The 21291-nt window shown below is 42.4% G+C and overlaps 1 protein-coding gene across 14 annotated transcripts in view; it reads right to left on the bottom strand.

The window, feature by feature from the left end:
• Window positions 1-5200: 5200 nt before the first annotated feature.
• RAP1A (RAP1A, member of RAS oncogene family) overlaps window positions 5201-21291 on the bottom strand; it is a 137832-nt gene continuing 121741 nt past the window's right edge. For all 14 annotated transcript variants that reach the window (XM_084853440.1, XM_084853436.1, XM_084853438.1 and 11 more), the window contains 3 exons: window positions 15847-15990; window positions 9690-9805; window positions 5201-5924 (listed from right to left, as the gene is read on the bottom strand). In XM_084853440.1, the coding sequence (XP_084709566.1) occupies window positions 9719-9805; window positions 15847-15990 (231 nt within the window). In that variant the 3' untranslated portion in view covers window positions 5201-5924; window positions 9690-9718. The remainder of the gene's footprint in view (window positions 5925-9689; window positions 9806-15846; window positions 15991-21291) is intronic.

The raw sequence follows: 21291 nt of genomic DNA, 5'->3' as shown, positions 1-21291 counted from the left end.
CCCCCAAACCTACCTCTTAGGGTGTAAGCAGATGTTCTGAAGCATGAGGCCCTGTTCAAACACTCTAACAAGTCATAGCCAGTGCTGTGCCAAATCCTGTCCCGCATTTTCAGGAACTTTTTCTCTCCCAGCCAAAAAGGCATTGTTTTTTCTGCCTATTCCATAGGGAGGGAGAGAATTTCAGAAAATGTTCTCCTTGGGGAGGGGAAGGGGTCTTCTTTCATTTTTATTTTTTTTTTTAGTTTTTTAAAAAATCCCCTGCACTTGCAGGAGCCCAGGACTCTTCTCCAGCCGGGAGTTCTTCCTGAATGCCTATTGAGAGGGAGAGGTCACATGGTCTCCTGTGAGTTCAGAAAAAGCTGCCAGGCTGGAGAAGAGTCTTGAGCTCCTGAAAGTGCAGAGGGTGTTTTAAAAAAAAGACCCCTCAAGAATTGCCTACGCTTCAAAAAGTTATGTGCAAACCCTGTCCCCCTTCCCAAGGAGAAAATTATCTGAAATTCTCAGCTCTCCCAGACTCTTTCATTCTCCCCGCCCTCTGGAATAACAAAAATGGAAGCATCAAAATTTTCCACACAACACTAGTTATAGTACACTGCCCCTGAGGTGTATACACGGGTGGGGTACCTCAGATGTGGGCACCAAATCCAGCCCTCCTGTGTTTCCCAGATGACTACTCCCCTTTCTCCTGGCCCCATCCCCTTTTCCTCAACCACTGACTGTTTAGTGGCTTTGTGCAATTTTTCCCCATTCTAAAAGGTTGAAATGCCTCTCCTAAAGGTTACTTACTGGCAGGAAGAGCTTTAAGCTAGAAAATGCGTGGGTTTTAGTGTTTTGGCTCCACCCCTTTTACCTTCAGTCCTGCCCCCCCCCACGGGAAAGTGGCCCCTAAGAGCTTCCCTGAAATTGAATTTGGCCCTTGGACTGAAAGAGGTTCCCCACCACTAGGGATATGCTGGTGCGCCCCCATTCTGGTTCTCTGAGTGCCTGCCCAGCCCCTGCTCACCAGCCCCCACCCCTGCTCACCAGCCCCCGGGCTCCAAGCCAAGCCCGCCCATGCTCGGCAACCAGCTCAAGGTTTTCCCGGACCCATTCACCTCCACGCCGATAGGCAGTATGTTCCCACAGACTTATACACAAAATAGAGCCGTGAATCTTGCATATAAGGCTATGTGTCCATAGATCGTTCCAGTCTCCCACCCACCCCATCCCAGGCCAGCTACATGTAAGCAGCATCTTGACAGGAGGAGGAAGGCAAGAGGGAAACACCTCTTGCCTTTCTCCTTTTGTCAAGGTGTTGCTTTCATGTATCTGGCCTGGAATGGGGAGACTGGAACGATCTATGGACACATAGACTGATACGCAAGATTCACGGCTCTATTTTGCATACATGTCTATGGGCACACACTGCCGATCACCATGTTTTTAAAAAACATGGTGATCGGTGTGGAGCCGAATGGGTCCAGGTAAGCCTTGAGCTGGTCGCCAAGCACAGGGGGTGGGCGGACTGGGCCCAGCAAGCTGGAGGGTGGGGCTCGGAGGGTGCAGCTTGGAGAGTGCGGGTGCCAGCAGTCCAGCAAATTTGTGGACCAAATCGGGCACCTGCAACATCCCTACTCACCACTGGTGTATGCCAAAACATATTGGGCATTTAATAAATATTTCTCTATAAACTTTCCTATGTATCGTAGAACCATTTTGAGGCTTTGCATCTCTCTCCACACACTTTTGCTCTTTTTTTTGCTTGCCCCCATGCTGGAGCATGTATGCAGCTTTAATTTTGTAGTGCCTAAAATAGTCCTGGATGCCTGATTAAAAACATCCTGAGGGGCAAGATTCGCTGGCCTTGACAGCAAAACCAACGAAGAGTCTTACGGCAACTTTTAAAGACTAACATGTTCATTACAGCATAAGCGTTTGTGGACTGCAGTCCACTGTGGACTGCAGTCTACAAAAGCTTATGCCAGAAATACATTTGTTAGTCTTTAAGATGAGACAAGACCCTTTGCTGTTTTTGATTAAAAACTAGTGTTGTGCTGAATTTTTCAATCTATTCATTGTTGACCATTTGTTGGCAGGGAGGGGGAAAAAAATCACATCTAAAAATTGAGTGAAAGAGTGAGGATTTTGGAGATATTTCTTAGTTTGCAGCACTTAAGGGCTAACCTTACTGTAACAAGGTGGCTTAGGTGTGTGTGCGCTCCCCCTTTTTCAACTTAGGTAGGTCCCATTCACCTGTGCTTTCCAGGCTCCCCCCACCCCCCAGCTGCTTAAGCTTTCTGAAAAGCCCCCTAGAAGACTTAGCCAGGACTTCCTCCCTTGGTGCTTCCCTGTGCTGCTCTCTGCTGAGTGCCTGAAAGCTGAGCGAGCCATTTTTGGTTTTGTTGTTAACCACTACAACCTCCTCACTCTGCTTTCAGGCACTCTGCAGGAAGTCCTGGCTTAGTCCTCTAAGGGAGGCTGTAAAGCACAGGAGAATGGGACCTAAACTGAAAAAGAAAAAGCACATGTACCTTGGCCACTTCACAGAAAGGCAAGCCCTTAAGTGCTGCACACTATGAAATTTCACCAAAGTGCTCACTATCACTCTGAAGGAAGCAGAAAACCTATGGTGTCTTTTGCAGGGAAGTGTAGAGGTTGCAAACTTTCAGGACGGGATTCAGCATAACACTATTAAAAATTGAAAATCTAGAAAAATATGAGTTCTCTTGTTCACCCCATGTGTGTGTACACACACACACACACACACACACACTCATATGTATTGTTCAGTTAACAGTCTTCACATACCACCTAGTGGAAACAAAATAATTATACAAGAAAGCTCAGCAGGCTGCTTTATTACCTATTGGGAAAGAAGTGTCTTGCAAGACAAGTACATTAAGACTGAAAGTGAACAAGTTCTGCCTATTCTGCACAGTTTGCTCTGATGGTTTAAAATGTCCCTTCCCACTCTACTGTTGGATTCACAGACCACCTGAGATGTCTAAATTACTGTCGGTAGCTATTACGAAACCCAGTTTGGCCTGAGATAATCTGTAAATTTCTCAGTTTAAATTTGAGATGTTCTACATGATTCTGTTATTCTGTGCAACTGCCTTGCCAGTTAACTACAACATTTCCTGCTGTGAAGAACACAGTTGCATCAAACTAAGTTTGCCAACTCGTCATGCACAGGCTAGAAGAGCCAGTGCAGTGTTGATGTTAGAGTATTGGACAGAGTCCAAATCCCCACACAGCCACAAAGCTCACCGGATGATCTTGGGCTAGCAACTTTTTCTCGGCTTAACCAAACTTGCTGAGGATTAAGGCACATCTTTGTACAATCAAGGAAGGATGGGATACAGATGTCAACCAATGCCTCTGGGATAGATACAGAGCAGTTAGGCATGGTGCTTCCCAAATACGTTTTTGCCCCGCTTGCTGTTTGTTACTACTGCAGCACAATGGCAGGAGATGCAACTTGAAAATGCCATCTCTGAAACCAACACGATTAAAATAATAATCACAACCCCTGGGTCAGGAATGGGAAACCCCACATAACACCAACCATGATGGAATTAAAACAACTACAACACATCGGTGTATTTTTAATATGTCAAAATAGCACAGAGCATCTTTAGTGGGGAAAAGCCTACTGAACTTTATGTCCACTAGGGGGCATGTGAAAACTGCTTACTGGAACAGTATTAATTAGGGATGTACGAAAGTCACTTACCTTTTCGCAGCTTGGATTCGCGGTGGGGGGGAGGCGCTCCGTCCCTCCCCCTGGAATCCTCCCTGGCCAGCTCCGCTCCGTGGCAGCTCCATGGAGCCACCGGCCAGGGCCGTCCACAGCCGGAGTTCCAGCTGCGGACGGGCTGCTGCGGATGCAAATGGCAGCCGCCGTAGCAGCCGCCATTTGCGTCCAGCGAAGCTGCTGTGATAGGCTATGTAAGTATTTACATAGCCTATCACGGTAAGCCAAAACAAAAAACAAAAAACCACAGCGTACGCAAATGGTGGCGGCTACGGCGGCCGCCATTTGCGTTCCTTATTCTTAGCCGTTTTAGCCTACGTAAATATTTACGTAGGTTATTACGGCGAAAAAAAGGGGGACGCAAATAGCGTAGTGGGCGCTATTTGCGTTCCTTTTTTCCTCGGCCGTAATAACTTACGTAAATATTTACGTAGGCTAAAACGGCGGGGAAAAAAGGAACGCAAATGGCACCCACTACGCTATTTGCGTTCCCCTTTTTTTCGCCATAATAGCCTACGTAAATATTTATGCAGGCTAAAACAGCTAAGAATAGAGAACGCAAATGGCGGCCGCCGTAGCCGCCATCTCCGTACGCTGTTTTGGGGGGGGGGTTGGCTTGCAGTGATAGGCTACGTAAATACTTACGTAGCCTATCACGGCTACGATGAAGAAGTGAATGGTGGCCGCAGGGCGTCCGCCATTCACAAGTCAGCGCGGACGGCAGCAGGTTTCGCACGCCTTTCATGGATTGGGGGGGCGGGGGCTTCGTTCGGCCACAGATTTCGGCGGGCCGAATGCACTGGCATTCGGCCTCACCGAGATCCATGGCGAAATTCTCTGACATCCCTGGTATTAATTAAGTAGGCTCAAGTAAGGTGTGATCACACATGCATGAACCTATCCTGGAGAATTAGCATAGGCAAAAATACTCATCTGACAGTGATGAACTCTGCCACCACCCTGCATTTATATCCACCTCTCGAAGACTAGCTTGTACTACAGGGTGTAAATATGTAAGGAGACTAGAGAACAGCATTACTCCTAAATTACAGAAATAAACTGAAAAAGCATCTACAATCAATATTTACAATCTCCTGTTGTGTCGTATTGATTAGATCCCTTACTTGCTTATTAATAATTGTATTTGTCTAATGAGACTGTGTGTACTCTGCTTATATATAAACTCAGATCCTGATTTGATATCACTTCTACCTAAAGAGGTCTATGACACTCAAAGTGGGCTCAGCCCAGCCCATAGAAACTACTGCAATGAAAACTATCACCAGAAAACTATTATCTGATGGCTTTGGTCATAGTCCACGTGGAACTTTTCCTACAAAAGCCCTATTGAAATAAGTGGGAATAGTTCAAGACATCACTAGTATTTACAGTTACAAATATTTATCACCCTTTCAATTAAAACCCCAGCCCTGAAACCTGGAACAGAAACACGCAAACAAAATGAAAATGTACTAAAATTTAATCATTCATAAAAGCTGTAATTTAATCTGTGACAGTAAAACACAAGAAGCAATATTAGAGTTGGTTTAGTATATTATATATTTTAGCTTTCAAAGCCATAGAAATCAGTTATCCCAGTTTTTTTCCTATAAAAGACCCATTTTTTCCAAAGCATTATGCACAATTTGATTTAGAATATAATGGCAGAATGAAAATAATGATATTCCATAACTTTTTAAATATAAAATGAAGTCAATGACTTGGAAAGTTATTTGCTGCAGTGAGTTCAAAGGGTAAAATTTGTGTAGTTATATCTATTATGATAGATATAAAGCATTAATGACTGACCATTTTTAGTGCTTGATGGGAGAAGAATTATGGTAAGAAGTCAATATGAAATTATAATAGCAATATCTAACATCTGAAATGCATCCATGCTCTTTTGTATAATCATACAACTAGAGTCAATTATATTTATTCTCACATCTGTTAACTGCTATTGCAAAGGAGAAGTACTATTGTCTTTAATTTCCAAGAGATATACACAGAGCAATTTTCTTTTTCTCCCCAGGGACCTTTGTGCAAACCATTATAAGATCTAAATTCTTCACATAATATATAAAAACAGAAGCCTCTTCAGATATGTTGTTAATTCGTGGTGTAGTTATCTGAAGTACTGGAATGCTGGCACTTTCCAAATTAGGCAACAGTTCTTCATTCCTGTAATCTTGGGAAAAGAAGACAGAAGGAAGGAAAAGTTAATACTCAAATTAGGACAGATTTCTTAAACAAAAATATCTTTAAATACACAGGATTGAATGCACTTTCTCAAAATATTCTTTAAAAATGTACAGAGTGCATGTCCAGAAAAGAGCTGTTTAACTAGATCCAAGTCCAAGAGCTCTCTCTCTCTCTCTCTTTTAAAAGCAGGGTAATAGTGCTGATGCTGACCTTCTGCGTGTCCCGCCACCAAGAGTGGTTAAGTTGGTAGAAACACGGGATAGGGTCTTCTCTGTGGCAGCACCCTGGCTGTGGAATTCTCTCCCAAACGAAGTTAGGCTGGCCCCTTCTTTCTTCAGTTTTTGGTGGGCTATTATTTTAGGGACGCAATCCCATGCATGTTTAGACAGACAACATCCTACAACTCCCAGCATTCCCCAGCCAACATATAGGACTTTTATTCTAAACATGCATAGGATTGCACCCTAAATCTCCTAGCGCCACACTATGTTTTTAAGATTCTTTCTTGCTCTCAATTTCTGCTGTTGATGTTGTTTTCAATTTGTCTTTAAAGTTTTCAGGTTTTTAAACTGTTACACATTTTAACTGTGAGACACCTTGGGGGCTTTATTTGAACCTAAAGGTAACTCCCTATACATTTTAGGACTCGGGGGCATCTTATGGACTACAAGTTCCCATACAAACCCTTCTCTGCCTTCAGAGGTTAGGCAGGTAGTGACCAGAGATAAGGCCTTTTCTGTGGTTGTGCTCTGACCAGGGAACTCCCTCCCTAGAAATGTTTGTCTGGCACTGCCCTTGTTGAATTTTAGAAACCAGGCTGAATGGTGTTAATTTGCTCAGATATTTTAAAGAATGATGGGTTATAATCCTGAGGATGGTGGGAGGACGGCTGCCTCCTCCCTCCTCCCTGCAATCCCCTGCACCCTCCAGAATAGTATGGAATGGGGCACGAGGCACTGGTGGGAGAGAGAGAGGGGCTGGCCAAAGTTACGTGGAGACGTTATATGTGAGCACCACTGTGGAGTAGTCCTCTTCTGCAAGCTCCCTTCCACCCACAGATCTCAGGATCCAGCCTATCGCTGTTGGCGATTTGTGCTGCTGCTGTCTTATCAGTGTTTTACCAGAAGCGTACTTTTTGTAACGGCATTTGCCTTTATGATTTTATTGCTATTGTTTTGAGCTCTGTTTGTTAGCAACCACATACATTTTCTGGAATTGAAAGGGTGGGATAAAAACGCTTTGAATAAACAATATAAAATAAATGCCACCTTTATTCAGATCAGCTAAAACATTACAAGGAAACATCCAGGATTTTGTGATAGTCAGTACTCTTCATCATGTTGGATTAAGCAAAATGCAAACCAAAAACGGGATGGGAAAGGAAAGGATATCTTACGACATGATGATGAAGCCCTAGTCGGATTACTGGAATGCATTATACATGGGACTACACTTAAAAACTATTTGGAAGATCCAACTAGTACAAATTCAGCAGTTAGAATTCTGGATGCTTTGCCTAGGTGGGGCCATATTTTGTCAGTTCTGGGAGAGCTACATGGGCTGCATATTCACTACCAAACTGTACTCAAGGTATTGCTTTTGTTGTTCAGTTGTGTCCGACTCTTCGTGACCCCATGGACCATAGCACGCCAGGCCTTCCTGTCCTGCACTCTCTCCCGGAGTGTGTTCAAGTCCATATTCATTGCATCGGTGATGCTATCTAGCCATCTCATCCTCTCCCATCCCCTTCTCCTTTTGTCTTCAGTCTTTCCCAGCATCAGGGTCTTTTCCAGTGACTTTTCTCTTCGCATTAGGTGGCCAAAATATTTGAGCTTCAGCTTCAGCATCTGTCCTTCCAATGAGCACTCAGGGTTGATTTCCTTTAGGATGGACTGATTTGACCTCCTTGCAGTCCAGGGGACTCATAAGAGTCTTCTCCAGCACCACAGTTCGAAAGCATCAATTCTTCGGCGCTCAGCCTTCCTTATAGTCCAAGCTCTCACAGCCATACGTTGCTACTGGGAAAACCATAGCTTTGATTATGTGGACCTTTGTCAGCAAGGTGATGTCTCTGCTTCTTACTATGCTGTCTAGGTGTGCCATAGCTTTCCTCCCAAGGAGCAAGCGTCTTTTAATTTCATGGCTACAGTCACCGTCTGCAGTGATCTTGGAGCCCAAGAAAGTAAAATCTGTCACTACTTCCATTTCTTCCCCTTCCATATGCCAGGAATTGATGGGGCCAGATGCCATAAAACCCTAAATGGCGTGAGGACCAACTACCTGAAGGAGCACTTCCTCCCATGTCAACCTGCTTATGAACTAAGATAATTAGAAGAGCCCCTCCCCCATATTCCTCCAACAAGAGATGTGTATTTATCATCTTCAAAAGAAAGGGGCTTTTCTGTGGTGGCGCCCTGACTTTGGAATGCCCTCCCACAGGAGATATGCCTGGTGTAAGTAGTGATGCTGGGGAAATATGAGACAGACTAAGTTCAGATTTCTAAGAATCCAACCTGCGGAATCCACTGCGGTCTGGCCTCCTCAGGCCACACAGAGTCCGTGGACTTTCATCTGTTTTACTTTCCTGAAATTTATGCAAATTTATTCGTAGGAAAATACACACATTTCTGCTGAGACATATGTCATCCTGCAAAATATATGTGGGGAAAAGCTGAATGGAATGGGGGACCATACACTAAATTTTATGTACTAATGTGAATTCTTGCAAACCCCCTTACAGAAGTGGCCGATTTTCCCCATTGCTCTAGGAAGCACTATTTGTGCAGGCATCGGTTTACAGGAGCGTAACATCATTTGTGGGACCGCGGTGGCTTAGTGGTTAAGACGCTGACTGCAGACTGGAAGGTCGGCAGGTCAGCAGTTCGAGACCCGAGTGCTGCGTGATGGAGTGAGCTCCCATCTTCAGTCCCAGCTTCTGCCAACCTAGCAGTTCGAAAGCAAGAAATTGCAAGTAGATAAATAGGTACCGCCTCAGCGGGAAAGGTAACAGCGTTCCGTGCACCTCGGTGTTCAGTCATGCCGGCCATATGACCACGGAAGTGTCTTCGGACAGCGATGGCTCTTTGGCTTAGAAACGGGGATGAGCACCGCACCCTAGAGTCGGACACGACTGGTTGGGGACACCTTTACCTTTACCTTTTTAACATCATTTGTGCTAGAAAATTTAGCGGGTACAATTGAATACTACCCAATATGAGGTGGATTTATATATGTTTAGGTGCAACTGACATAAAGGCGGTCCTGAAGGGGAGGGCAGCCTACTGATGGCTTCCTCCTACTGATGGCTTCCTCCTCCCCTGAAAAGAAGGAATGTACTGGGTGTGGGAGACAGGCAAAGAGCAAGAAGGCATGTGAAACAAGTGTTAACAATTGGGGATGTGGGGGAAAGCCTTGTGTCATGCTTACAGCATGGGAGATATTTGTGTCGAGGCCTCAAAACCTGAGAAAAAAAGACCATCTTTCAAACATCCTTTTATAAGAACCTCTGGAGCAGAGAGAATACTTGGCCAAATTATGCAGGAAGATTATTTATAGCATGTACCCAAAACATGGGCAGCTTCTCATTCCTTTGCCAAAGGAACCCAGGAGGCCTCCAGCCCCCAAGTTTGCAATTGTCCTTCCATCACGTTGTAGCTGCAGGAAAGAAAGTTCGTATCAACACATCCCAGGAAGGCGATGAGATTTTACCAGGGACTAAGGGGACTCTAAGCAGAGCTCTGCATTTGCTCACCTGGCTCAGAGCTGCTGCATGCTGTGGGTCTAGAGCAGCAGACATGATTTCTTTTTAGGCTTCTTCTTTTCCACTGGTGTTTTTCTATTTATCTGTCTGACGAGATCATAAAAAATCTAGAGAAAAAGGGAGAAAAGTATGGTGAGCCATTAAAGAAGTGGGCTACAGAACAGCAACCTCTTATATAGTCCTATCCTATGGTATAAAAGGTTTTGGCTAGCTCAAGTGAGGAGGTGAGAAATAAATGGAATGGGAGGCTGGAAGTGACAGAGAGCAGAGGTGAAATCCTTTCCAGGCCTTCTTTACTTGAAGGTAGGTGAGGCACTCTAACCTCTTCCTGCAACAGCTCAGGACAGTATTTAAGCTTGGGAAGGCCTTTCTATTGGGGGTTCTCCAATTATGGTTCAGATGCTCTTGCTTTCCCATGGTTGCATAAGAAAATAAGACAGGTAATCTATAAAAAGACAACAATCCTGAACGGTTCTGGATAAAAATCACCTAACAAAGACAATTTCATGTACTGGTTTATTGGTTCAAACACTCTTTGTCTGATAGAAGAAACTGAATATTGGCAGTAGCTACCAGTTTTTGCCATTATAAGCGACAGTCCATATATAAGCTGAAGCACCAAGATGCCAACATATTACATGAGGCAGTTCTCTTTGCAACTCTTTCCTTTTCTGATTGTCTTATGACAGAATTATAATTTCTGCACTCTTACAATAGATATAATGACTATCTCCTAAGAAAGGTTGAGAGAGGTCTGACTACTAAACATGTCGATCATTAGGTCAAGCAGTTTCTCTTGCAAAGTGTAGTTCTCAGATGCCCAACATCTAAAATGTAGGGCTGCCATACAAAGCTGTCTTATACAGTTATTGGTGTGAGTGTGGGCTGGGAAGCGTGGGAGGATGAAGGTGTCTTCCTTTCCCAAGGGCCATTCCCTCATTGGCTCTTGTTCACTGTAGCATCAAATCAGGAGCTGGAGGCTGAATGCATATTTGCCTTGGGTGAAGCCAGCTTTGTAGAGACCCAGCTACAGTATTTAGCTTAAGACAAAACCCCACTCGGCTCATTTCCCCTCCCTGCCCCCAAATCTGCGTGATCCACAAATTCCAACAAGCTTTAAGTCTATGGTCCTTTGTCTGTGAACTGCAAAACCTAGAAATTGGATACTGCCTTGATATTATCTTCTTTTTTTAAGGCTGAAGCACAGCCAAGCGCTTTCTAAAAGCATGATAAAGCCAGCATCTCTTTCACTCTGTACAATAACACTCTATAACAGCAGTTCGGTTTCTCACCCTCTCTCCCTACCGGGTTTACAATTACATGGTTTTATGCTGTCAGCCCAAGGCAAAACATATCAGTTTGTACTCTAGTAAGGTCAACCTGGCTTCTTGCTAGATGCTCAACGGAGCTTGGAGGTCAAAGATTGCATCGCAGAGAAGTGAGAAAGGGGTTATGGTGTCTCCCAGTGGGGACATGTGTACAGGCAGAAGGCATCCACCATCTTTTCAGACAAAGCTGACTACACCTTATAACACAGTCACTTATAACACAGTTTGAATCTCCAAACTACTTGACAACTTTTGTGTTAATCAAACAGCCATATAAAGCATGGGAGTACAGAGGCCTGTTTCACGTAGGGTAATAGGTGCTCTGTTGAAGTGATTTCAAACCTCTTTCAGCCTGAGAACTGAATTCCATTTCAGAGACGCTCTCGGGGGGGGGGGTGCATTCCAGTGGTGGGTAGGACGAAAGGCAAAAGGGATGGGACAAAAATACCAGCGTATTTTAGCTTAAACTTCTAACTGCCAGTAACTAAGCCTTAGGAGAGGCATCTCAACTTCTTAGAATGGGGAAAAGACTGCACAAAGCTGGGAAAACCATCAAACGACTGGTTGCCAGGGAAAGGGAATGTGGTCACCTAGGAAACCCCAGAGGCTGGACTGGGAGGACAAGTAGCCTAGATTTGGCCCTTAGGACCTCAGTATTGCATCCCTGGTTTAAGCCTATCCAACCTTAATAATACACATGAGTAGTGTGATTTGGAAAATGCTTTATTTTTCCCCATCTCCACCCTACTCTCCCTGGTATCCCCAACACCAAAAGGGGAACTGTGGGACCATGGACAATGCAGTATCCAACAGCGTCATTCCGCAAACTCAAATAGTGCTAGCGGAGCTCTGCTGAATTGTTCCGTTGCACAAGCAGTTGCCCATTACACTCGCGCAACTGGCTGTTCAAGCCATTATGCAACAGGTTGCACAAGCAGAATGCGAAATCAGTTGTACAGCAGGTTGCACAAGAGTCATGTGCAACTGGTTGCACAATGGGTTGCACAAGCGTAATGCACAACCATAACTTGCACAAACGTAACTTTAGTTGATTTCCCTCTTGCACATAGTTCAGAACCTAGTTTCTGCTAGCACAATGTCATTTGCGCTAAAGGAATGACACAGTTGGATCTTGCCCTTGGATTCCCACTGTGGAGGGGCAGGGAAGAGAAGAGGAAGGGGCAGGTATTATACATTATACATTATGCCATTATTTCCATGTTACAGAACTGAGACTTATTAAAAAGACATTCAAAATCACCCAGAAAGTCCATAACAAAGGTGGGACTTCAATCCCAAGTCTAACACCCTATTCCCTGCATGGTATTCATTTCTACCCCCAACTGAAATATTGATCCATGACCACCTCACCTCTTGCTCAGCTGCTGTTCCAAAAAGGGGGAACCTGGCGCTGGGAACACCTGTACCATATACTTCCCAAGTATTCTTGTGATGATAAAACCCAATTTGGATTTTCATAGTGCCTTAGGAGATACTTGTAAAAACTGTATACACAAAACCTCCAAAAACTCAGCCATCACTCCTGAACTGACATATGCACCATTATTATGCTGCTCTCAGGGGTGGTATGTAATTCCATTGATATATTAAAAAAAATCAGGACTGAGCCAATCCCCCCACCCCTTTCCATAAAACATTTCTACCTCTACAATAAGTTTCTCCCATTTTGTCAAAGGGAGGGTAGGGAAAGACACAAACAGGAGCAAAATGTCTACTTCCTCTAAAGTGCCAACTGCCATATTAAAGGATGTCTTCTGCAATGCTATATACAATTTCATTAATCCCCTCTCTTGGTAAGCAAGAGCAGGATGCAATCCAGAGTGCTGCACCCTGCTACCATTAAAGTGGCGTAATGTCCAGTGCAATTCCTTCCCTTCTCTTCACAAGCATTCTGTAAATAGAGGGAGAGGGATCATGGTACTGCAACGAATTATATACTTCCATGGAAGCGCTGTCCTTTCTGCCCCGTTGAGTTCAGGAAAGCGGATATAGGACTGCAGCCTTAATCTCACATTCTTCAGACATCTACTTAGTTAAAGGCTACTGAGTGCAACAATGGGGAAAACAGAGAGAGAGACATGAGCCATTGCTAGAGATGTATGAGAATTTCAAACAGGCAATTGAACACGGGAAATAAGACGAGACGACCTTCAAGATGTTTGGAGAATCTCAGTGATCGCGAAAATCACCTAAATGCCCATGCCTAGCCATTGGTGCCTTTCTCAATGAATCCATAGCACACAAATGCTAAATAAACATTGTATTCTTCCTCTCTTTCGAGTTCCCTCAGTTTCTGCTGTTGAAAACCAGGTAGGCAAAGGGTTGCTTTCTATATCGGCGCTTGTTCAACGAAATCAAAGCAAGCGTGACAGAAGATCATTTTGGATGAGAACCCTTTCAGAGTCTGAAATATGGAAATTACAAGTGGATGTCACTTGCTGCTTCCAAAACATGAAGTAATGAGGCAGTCTGCGCAATCACAGACTTGGAAGAGCCATAAGAATATTAAATATCAGTCAACTGATTCTGTTCCAAAACCAAACTAACAAAGCGAAGAAAAAGAGAGAGATTCAGTGCAAATCTTCATCTTCAAAATTTAATATACGTGAAGATATGCCGAAGTAAAGATGGACCAAACACTGGAAACGCAATTTAGACTAGGGATGTACAGATTTTGTTAAATCCGTTCCATCTGTGTTCATGAACTGCCAAGCATCTTTTGTTCCATCATCTGCTCATTGATGGAATCAGATTTTTCTTAATCTCCAAAACTTGTGTTTGCATTGGAAAATGCAAACTTGCGCAAATGTGCACTTCCAAAAATGAGTACCCCCCCTTCCAAATCTGCAGTTTCCCCCTCACTCCAAAAGGTTCAAATGCCTCTCCCAGGGTTTACTTATTGGCAGTAAGAGCTTTAAGCTAAAATATGCTGGTATTTTTTGCCTCACCCCCTTTTGACTTTGGCCCCATTACTGGAATCCCCCCTCCCTCAGCAGAACTTACCTGAAATGGAATTTGGCCCTCAAAATGGAATCTGCCCCTGGGCCTGAAAGTGGTTCAACACCCCTGCCCTATGGTGATGTGCCTTATGATTCTGGCAGTTATTTAGTATTGTTATTCACCCTTTTGTGGGATCTTAAGATTTTGTAACTACTATCTGCTCTTTCAGACAACTGAGTTTCAGCTAACAAAGATATGCTCATTTCCTGAAGGGCATTGGAGAAGAAGTCATACTGGCTCTGCAGCCCAGGGCAGTTCTCAATGACTTTTAAGCAGCTGCTTTTTACTGACAAATGAAGCACGTACTCAGTCATCAATTTCAGCGATGCTGACTTTCCAACCCGTGTCAGCAGAGACTATTTCATGTATAAAACAAAGACTACCGAGGCACCTTAACAACTAACACAACTACCATTCTAGAAATTGTTTTATACATGACAGGTAATTAAACATGTCACTCTTCATTCAGAAGTCTATCGCTCATTGAAACACAGACAGAGACACACTTGTGGTTTTGTGAATTGTGTATCCAATTAAAAGGTACTAAGTGTTCTGTTTTCCTGTTCATATTTCCAGGCCAAAATGCAGCCCACTAGAGAAGGGGAGGAAGAATGAGAGGATATTTCTCTGCAAACTCTTAATGGTAACCTTATTACACCTAAAACAACAAAGAGTCTTGTGGCATCTTAAAGACTAACAAATTTATCATTGTGTAAGCTTTCGTGGACAGAGTGCACGAAAGCTTATGCTGGAATAAATGCGCTGGTCTTTAAGGTGCCACAAAACTCTTTGCTGTTTTTGCTGTAACAGACTAACAAAGGTAGCCTTTTGGAAATGTTCACTGCCGTTTTCTTACTCTTCCACTGTTTGGGCAAAGGGAGTGGGGGTTAGTGCGGGCGGGGGGAGTGAAACTTGTCTTTCTTTCTCAAATGATACCAGCCAATAAGAGAACACATCAAATGTGATGGTGCTAATCAGAGCTAATCAGATTTGACTACGTGCCTATGTCACTGTGGGCAAACAGAGCTGATGGTTAAGTCATTGTATTCTGCACTGGTCATATTTTTCATTGCTGCAAAGCATTTTCATGTCCTTTTGGCTCGTCCTTACAAACATCCCTCATCCCAAACCGTGTCTTGCTGTTCGGGCTTCTCCTTGGCTCCTCGTCCCGATACCCTGCTTTTGCACAGATCTGTCTATGCCATAATGCCTACCAATTTCTCCCTTTCATTTAGGTGCATGAAATCTGCACAATTGTCAGTTAACTGAGCAATTCTATTTCTAAGAGACACAGCTTGAGCTTGAATTCTGGGCTTTGCGAGATTAAAATGCAGTGCATGACACACCTATTTACACAGGTGCTCACCAAGCAAATATGACAAAAAGCATTCAAGCACTACTTTTAGATCCAAAGTAAAAGCAGCAGTGAGACTGAATTGGGGAAGAACTCTCAGTTAAAGGATTAATTTTCTCTTAGGTAACAAGATAGCAGAATGAATCTGATACTAAGTGAATACAGACACTCTGAAATGCGGACTCTTGTGCTTTACTCTGGCCATTTGTGTGGGGGCAAGTCTCACTTCTGAATAATGCAATTCGGTAACTAAAACAGCAATGATGGTGACATGAAAAGCATCCCTCAGAATGGAACCACCAACATGTAGGCTTTTGACAGGTGCAAATAGCCAATACAGTAGGATTACACAAATATTTATGTGAGGAGAAGGTGTACATACACAAAAACACTTAAGACTACAAAGCCCATTATTCTTCCTTGTGAAAGATCAACCAATAGCTACCTCATTAACATTGATTTTAGACTTCGCAGATGACTCTAGAAAGGCACAGTTACACCACTGTCTTGCTAAGTTCTGTCCCTGTTCTTTGCCAACTACACGTTCATCTTCCAGATCACATTTATTGCCAACCAGAATCATGGGAACCTGTGCAGAGAAAATAAGAGAGTTATTAATAAATGTCCCTCAAAACAGTGTGCTGAATCTGGACTGGACTGCAAAAACAATTGTTAGCCCAGTTTAGCCATCTCTAGGCATGATGAGGTTTTGTTGCATTACACTTGAAAGAATTCTACAGTATTGGTTTCACAGCTTCCATGTTTTTGTTTAACAGACTGATTTCACGGCACTGTTTTCTACTGATTAATATGTTTTAGAAGCTAAAATGCACGGAATTTTAATTTGTAAATCCAAAAACTTTGAAAATGTGTTTTCATTGTCTTGAAAAATATGACAGAATCTCAAGTTTCCATAAAATTTATGGCATAAATTGTCCTGCATCTTGGGGGGGGGGGGGGGATGGACAGTTAGAAACTTTAGGACAGATCTATGTTGTACATGCACTAAATCCCTATATTCCCTGCAGAGTAAAACTCCAGAGTACATTTTGTGGATCAGAGACTCGATTATGCATTAGGTACATGCAGGAAAGTAAGCAAACAAACGATTTTGCACCTTGTCATTACCATGACTACATAGCACTGATAATTAAACAGTTTCATGGCAACTATCAAACAAATGAAGATATCATGGGTTTGGAAAGTTCATTGATACATGATTTAATTCCCCAAGCACTTACCCTAATGCCAGTTTCTAGAAAAAACACAGAGCTGACATTTCAAATGCTAGGACAGACAGTAGCTACCTTTCAATTTAAACTTAATTCAGACAAAAGGAAGTATATCCCTTCCTAAGAAATATGTTGCGTATGTTGGCCCCAGTGGCTTGATTTGCTTAAATACCTCCCCTTTCTGGAAATGGCACTGCTGAGTCATGAAATGCAAGGAATCAATGGTGCGTGTTTTTGTCAATGGATTTGCCTGGACTTCCCCATTTGGGGCAGTTTAGCCAGTCAACACAGACACAAAACGTGCAAAAGAGACTCTATGAACACAAATGCACAAAGAGCCCTGCGCCTACATATTTGTAACATTGTAGTGAAGTTAATACCTCTGATTTGATGACCCAAGCTTGAAAAAACAAATGGCAGGGGAGAATGGAGATACTCATCATTCAGAAAGTCATAGTGGAAGGACCCTTGGGGATCATCTAGCTTCTGGGAAGTTCACAAGAATGTCAAGATAGCCACCTCTAATCAGAGATAGAATTCCTACAGGCATGGAGGCGTCATTTATTATCATTACCTATTGTTCTTGGTAGACATGACCTCCATGAATTTGTCTAGTTTTAAAGCAAAGTATTCACATATTAGTACCCCTGGAAGGGACCTGAAGGCCCCACTCTAATCCCCTGGTCTAAACTAAGGCAAGATCTTTTGCACATAAGAATATGTTTGGATCTGGAGTTTGATTAAGACTTAATTGGTAAGCAATGGGACCCAGAGGACAGTCAAGCAGGCCTCCAACCAGGAAAGGACCAGTTGCGTAAGAAGTCCTGTTTCCTAAGCTTAGGTTGTTGCTGTTCAGTCGTTAAGTCGTGTCCAACTCTTTGTGACCCCATGGACCACAGCACGCCAGGCCTTCCTGTCCTCCACTCTCTCCCGAAGTGTGCTCAAGTTCATATTCATTGCATCGGTGATGCTATCTAGCCATCTCATCCTCTGTCATCCACTTCTCCTTTTGCCTTCCATCTTTCCCAGCATCTAGGCTGCAATCCTATAAAAACTGACCTGGGAGAAAGTTCCACTGAACTCAATGGAACTTACTTCCAACTAGACATATATAGGTTCACACTGTTAGGTTAGTACTCACTTGTTCTCATTGGCTTTTTCTTAATTTTTGGGCTTCTGGTTTTATTTGTAAATCACTGGTTTTATTGAAAGTTATTGTTTTCTACTGTTTCTTTTGTCTTGTATGCCAATTTGGGATAGCTCCACCCTTAAAGGCAGCCTAAAAACTTTTATTTTAAAAAAAGCTATGCATAAATCCTTACTTCTAAAGCAATCCAGTAGTCTGAGTTCAGACCTATTTCCATCTACAGCTTAATAGTTATGTAACTTTGATTAAGTTATGAATGGTGTGCATAAGAAACTGTAGTTATTTTCTTGCACTCTTTCAATGTAGTAGAATTTGGGGCTATCCTTAAGGACAAACAAAAGGATGCTTCAAACCACCACCACCACCACCACAATTATAAGTGCCTCTGGCAATTAAGTAGTGTGCAGGAGATAAAAGCAAGATCTGAAGGCTTATAATCTAATAAGAGCATTCATTATGCAACACATAATTAAAATAGAATTCATTGACACAAGATATGGTGATGCCTACTAGCTTAAATAGCTGTAACAAGAATTAGATGCATTCATGTGTCATGGTTATTAGCTGTAAAAGCAAAAATCAAAACAGTCATATTCAAGGGAAGTGTCTCATTACCAGATGATAGGAGTGAAACTGGCGATAGCGGTTTCTATAATATTTTGACTGTAAATCTGGCTAGCTGAATACTCTGTTGGAGGCAGAGTGCTAGACTAGATTAGCCTTTTGTCTGGTCCAGCAATGCAATTCATATGGGTTGGGTCCAGCCAAGTTAGCTGAATGTAGGTCTCACTGAAACCAATGGGACTTAAGTTAAGACTAACTTGTCCCACTGATTTCAGTGGGACCCAAGTTCAACTAACTCAGTCTGGACCCAAGCTTATGTTCTTATTTGGAATTAGACAGACATGTTTGGCAGCATGCTGCACATTAAGATCTTAATCATAAACACTAAACACACATGTGCGCGCATATGCACACGGCCCATTTCCTCTGAGCTATCTAAAAGCACTACAGACAGCAAACTGTTGATAAAGGGTGTGCACACCATTCAGTTGTCTGAGTCTACATTTTTCAGAAGGCAAGCACACCATACACTTCCCTTCATAAATAATTAGCAACACAGAGTAGGAAAATTTACACAACTTTAATATTTAAACTTGGCAGTGTAAAACTAGTTATTAACCAAATTTCGCTCAGGTAAATTCAAAACATTTTTAAAATATTTGTTGAAACTTCTGAATACCCTAATTCAAGGGTGACCAAAATATATTAAATTTCAGGGGTGGGGGATAGTTTGCCTGTGATTTTGCAAGATGTACAAATAAATCCTTTGCAAGCCAAACCTCTCCTACAAAAAGAAATATTTACTTAGGTAGAAATGTTTAGCATAAAATCATGCACATAACACAAATTATTTTATCTTCTCTGACATGAAAAAGTAGTATAATTATATTTTTTAAAATCTCAAAAAGGCAGCAGTGAAAATATAGCTACACTCCTGACTCTAAGCAAGCTGGTTAGGACATGAGCGAATCCACAGATTTTAGTATTGCTTAAATTTGCATACGTTTGCTCAGAATTAAAGCATAATGGGTAACGTTGAATAGGTACTGAATTTAAGAGAAGGCTGACCAAACAACAGTATAGGTTTAGATATTCTTAACTGCTCTGTATTGATATCCATTTTGTTTCAATAAACCTATCAACAAATTATTGTTTGATAAAATTTCAAATTTCAAGATGCAAGTTAGAAAGTACTTTGGTTAAAATGAATTAAACCACAGTTACCTGAGCTAGTAATTCAAGACTCCTTGAAATCTTATTCATATTACTACAAGAAAAGCATTTAGCACAGTAAGATCTACAAGTTACCAGTTGAAGGCAAAAATTGGTTAACAACAGGAACTAGGGGAAAAGCCTCCAAAATAACTCTCATAATCTATCATATGGTAGAAGTGTCACCTCAAGCAATGTAGCCAGTTCCACATCACAGTGCTTTGACCTAAATGCTAAGAAAAGAATCAGGCTTTGAGAGAACATAATCCCTACCTAAAAGAAGATTAGTTTTACTAGAAAAATGTGTAGGTAGTTAAATGAAAGACAGCATCAAAAACATTACGGAAAAAAAAGGAAGTGACAGATAATGATCAGCAAAGATGTAAAAAAAAAGAAAAAGAAGAAGAATAGAAAGATGCAACTAAGCTATGTTTCACTGTAACTAAGATCTCCTCTCCTCCACTCCCTGGTTCCAGCTACCTACTCATCTATTAGGTGAGCCTTCATTAATGGCTATTTAATACAATGAGTTAGACAGGCACGCCATGTCTGTTTACTGATTTTCTGGAATAATCCAATATGAAACTAAGAGTCCAAGGGTACTTCTAGAGGAGGCTTTTATTATGAAATCATTGTGCTTCGTTCACAGAATTCTATGGAGAGTCCAGACAATGCCATCTTCCACTTGTAACTTTCCTGTGTTTTCCTACAACTTCTGTCTTTTTTATTTCCACAAAAAATCAGTTCAGCAGAAAAAGACAGAATTGCTGTGCAGTGCATTTTGATTGGGGCACCACCTGGAAACACCCCAACCAAGTCAAAGGAATAAGCTAGATCTGATGTTCCCTAGCACAACAATCCAAAGGGACATTAGATTTGTTAGTGGATGTTTTCAGCATCCACAGCTGGCATGACAGTAACTGTGAAGAGCAGCCCCTGCTGGATCTGGTCTATCATCTAGTCCACATATTGTTCTCAACAGTGTCGAAGGGCAGAAATACACATTATAGGTAGTTCCCACTCTTTTTTTTTTTTTTTTTACCCACGTTTATTTATCTAAATTGAGATTTATATCCCAGCTTATTAGCAAAGCCTGAAGGCGGTAGACAGCAATAAATATGAAAACAAGAACACACAACAATATTGAAATGTTGCCACTGAGAAGGCAATTTGCAGCAGAACACCAGCTCATGGGAGGAGGAGGCTTCTTAATCCTCCAAAACGTACCCCCATCACCAACTTTTAATGCCACTAGGAAGAAGACATGCAACTTGCAGTAGAAGAATGGCACGAGGGGAAAGGGTTAAGAAGCTCCTCTCCCCCGATGGTGGTCTTCTGCTTCCAAATGCATCTGCAGCAGCTACATTGCATTAAAAAAGCTGGGGGGGGGGGAATCACAGTACTACATATATTGTGTAGTTCCACCCTTAGACAGTGTTAGAAACAGAATGCTGAACAAGATGGACATTTGGTCTGATTGAGCTGGGCTGCTCTTAACAGATGCTGTTCACATCTATTCAGAACACAACCTACAGCATGAATGATGCCAAGGAACTGATAATGCAGTACAAAGCCTATCAGCTTGGATTACACAGTGATCAGTAGTGATTATAGCACAGTACCCACTTAACAGCTGTGTGATGGAATATGACACCAAAACTTATCCAGGTGCAGCTTCTTCCATTTATCATTTGGTGAAATCCCCTGATGAGAAGGTCAGATAACATACAGCGAG

Source organism: Heloderma suspectum, chromosome 4 (assembly GCF_057233095.1).
Source record: "Heloderma suspectum isolate Gila_16-S chromosome 4, 16-S_ref, whole genome shotgun sequence".
Classification (NCBI taxonomy): Eukaryota; Metazoa; Chordata; class Lepidosauria; order Squamata; family Helodermatidae; genus Heloderma; species Heloderma suspectum.
The sequence above is the reverse complement of the archived record's forward strand: the minus strand, read 5'-3'. Positions and strand labels throughout refer to the sequence as shown.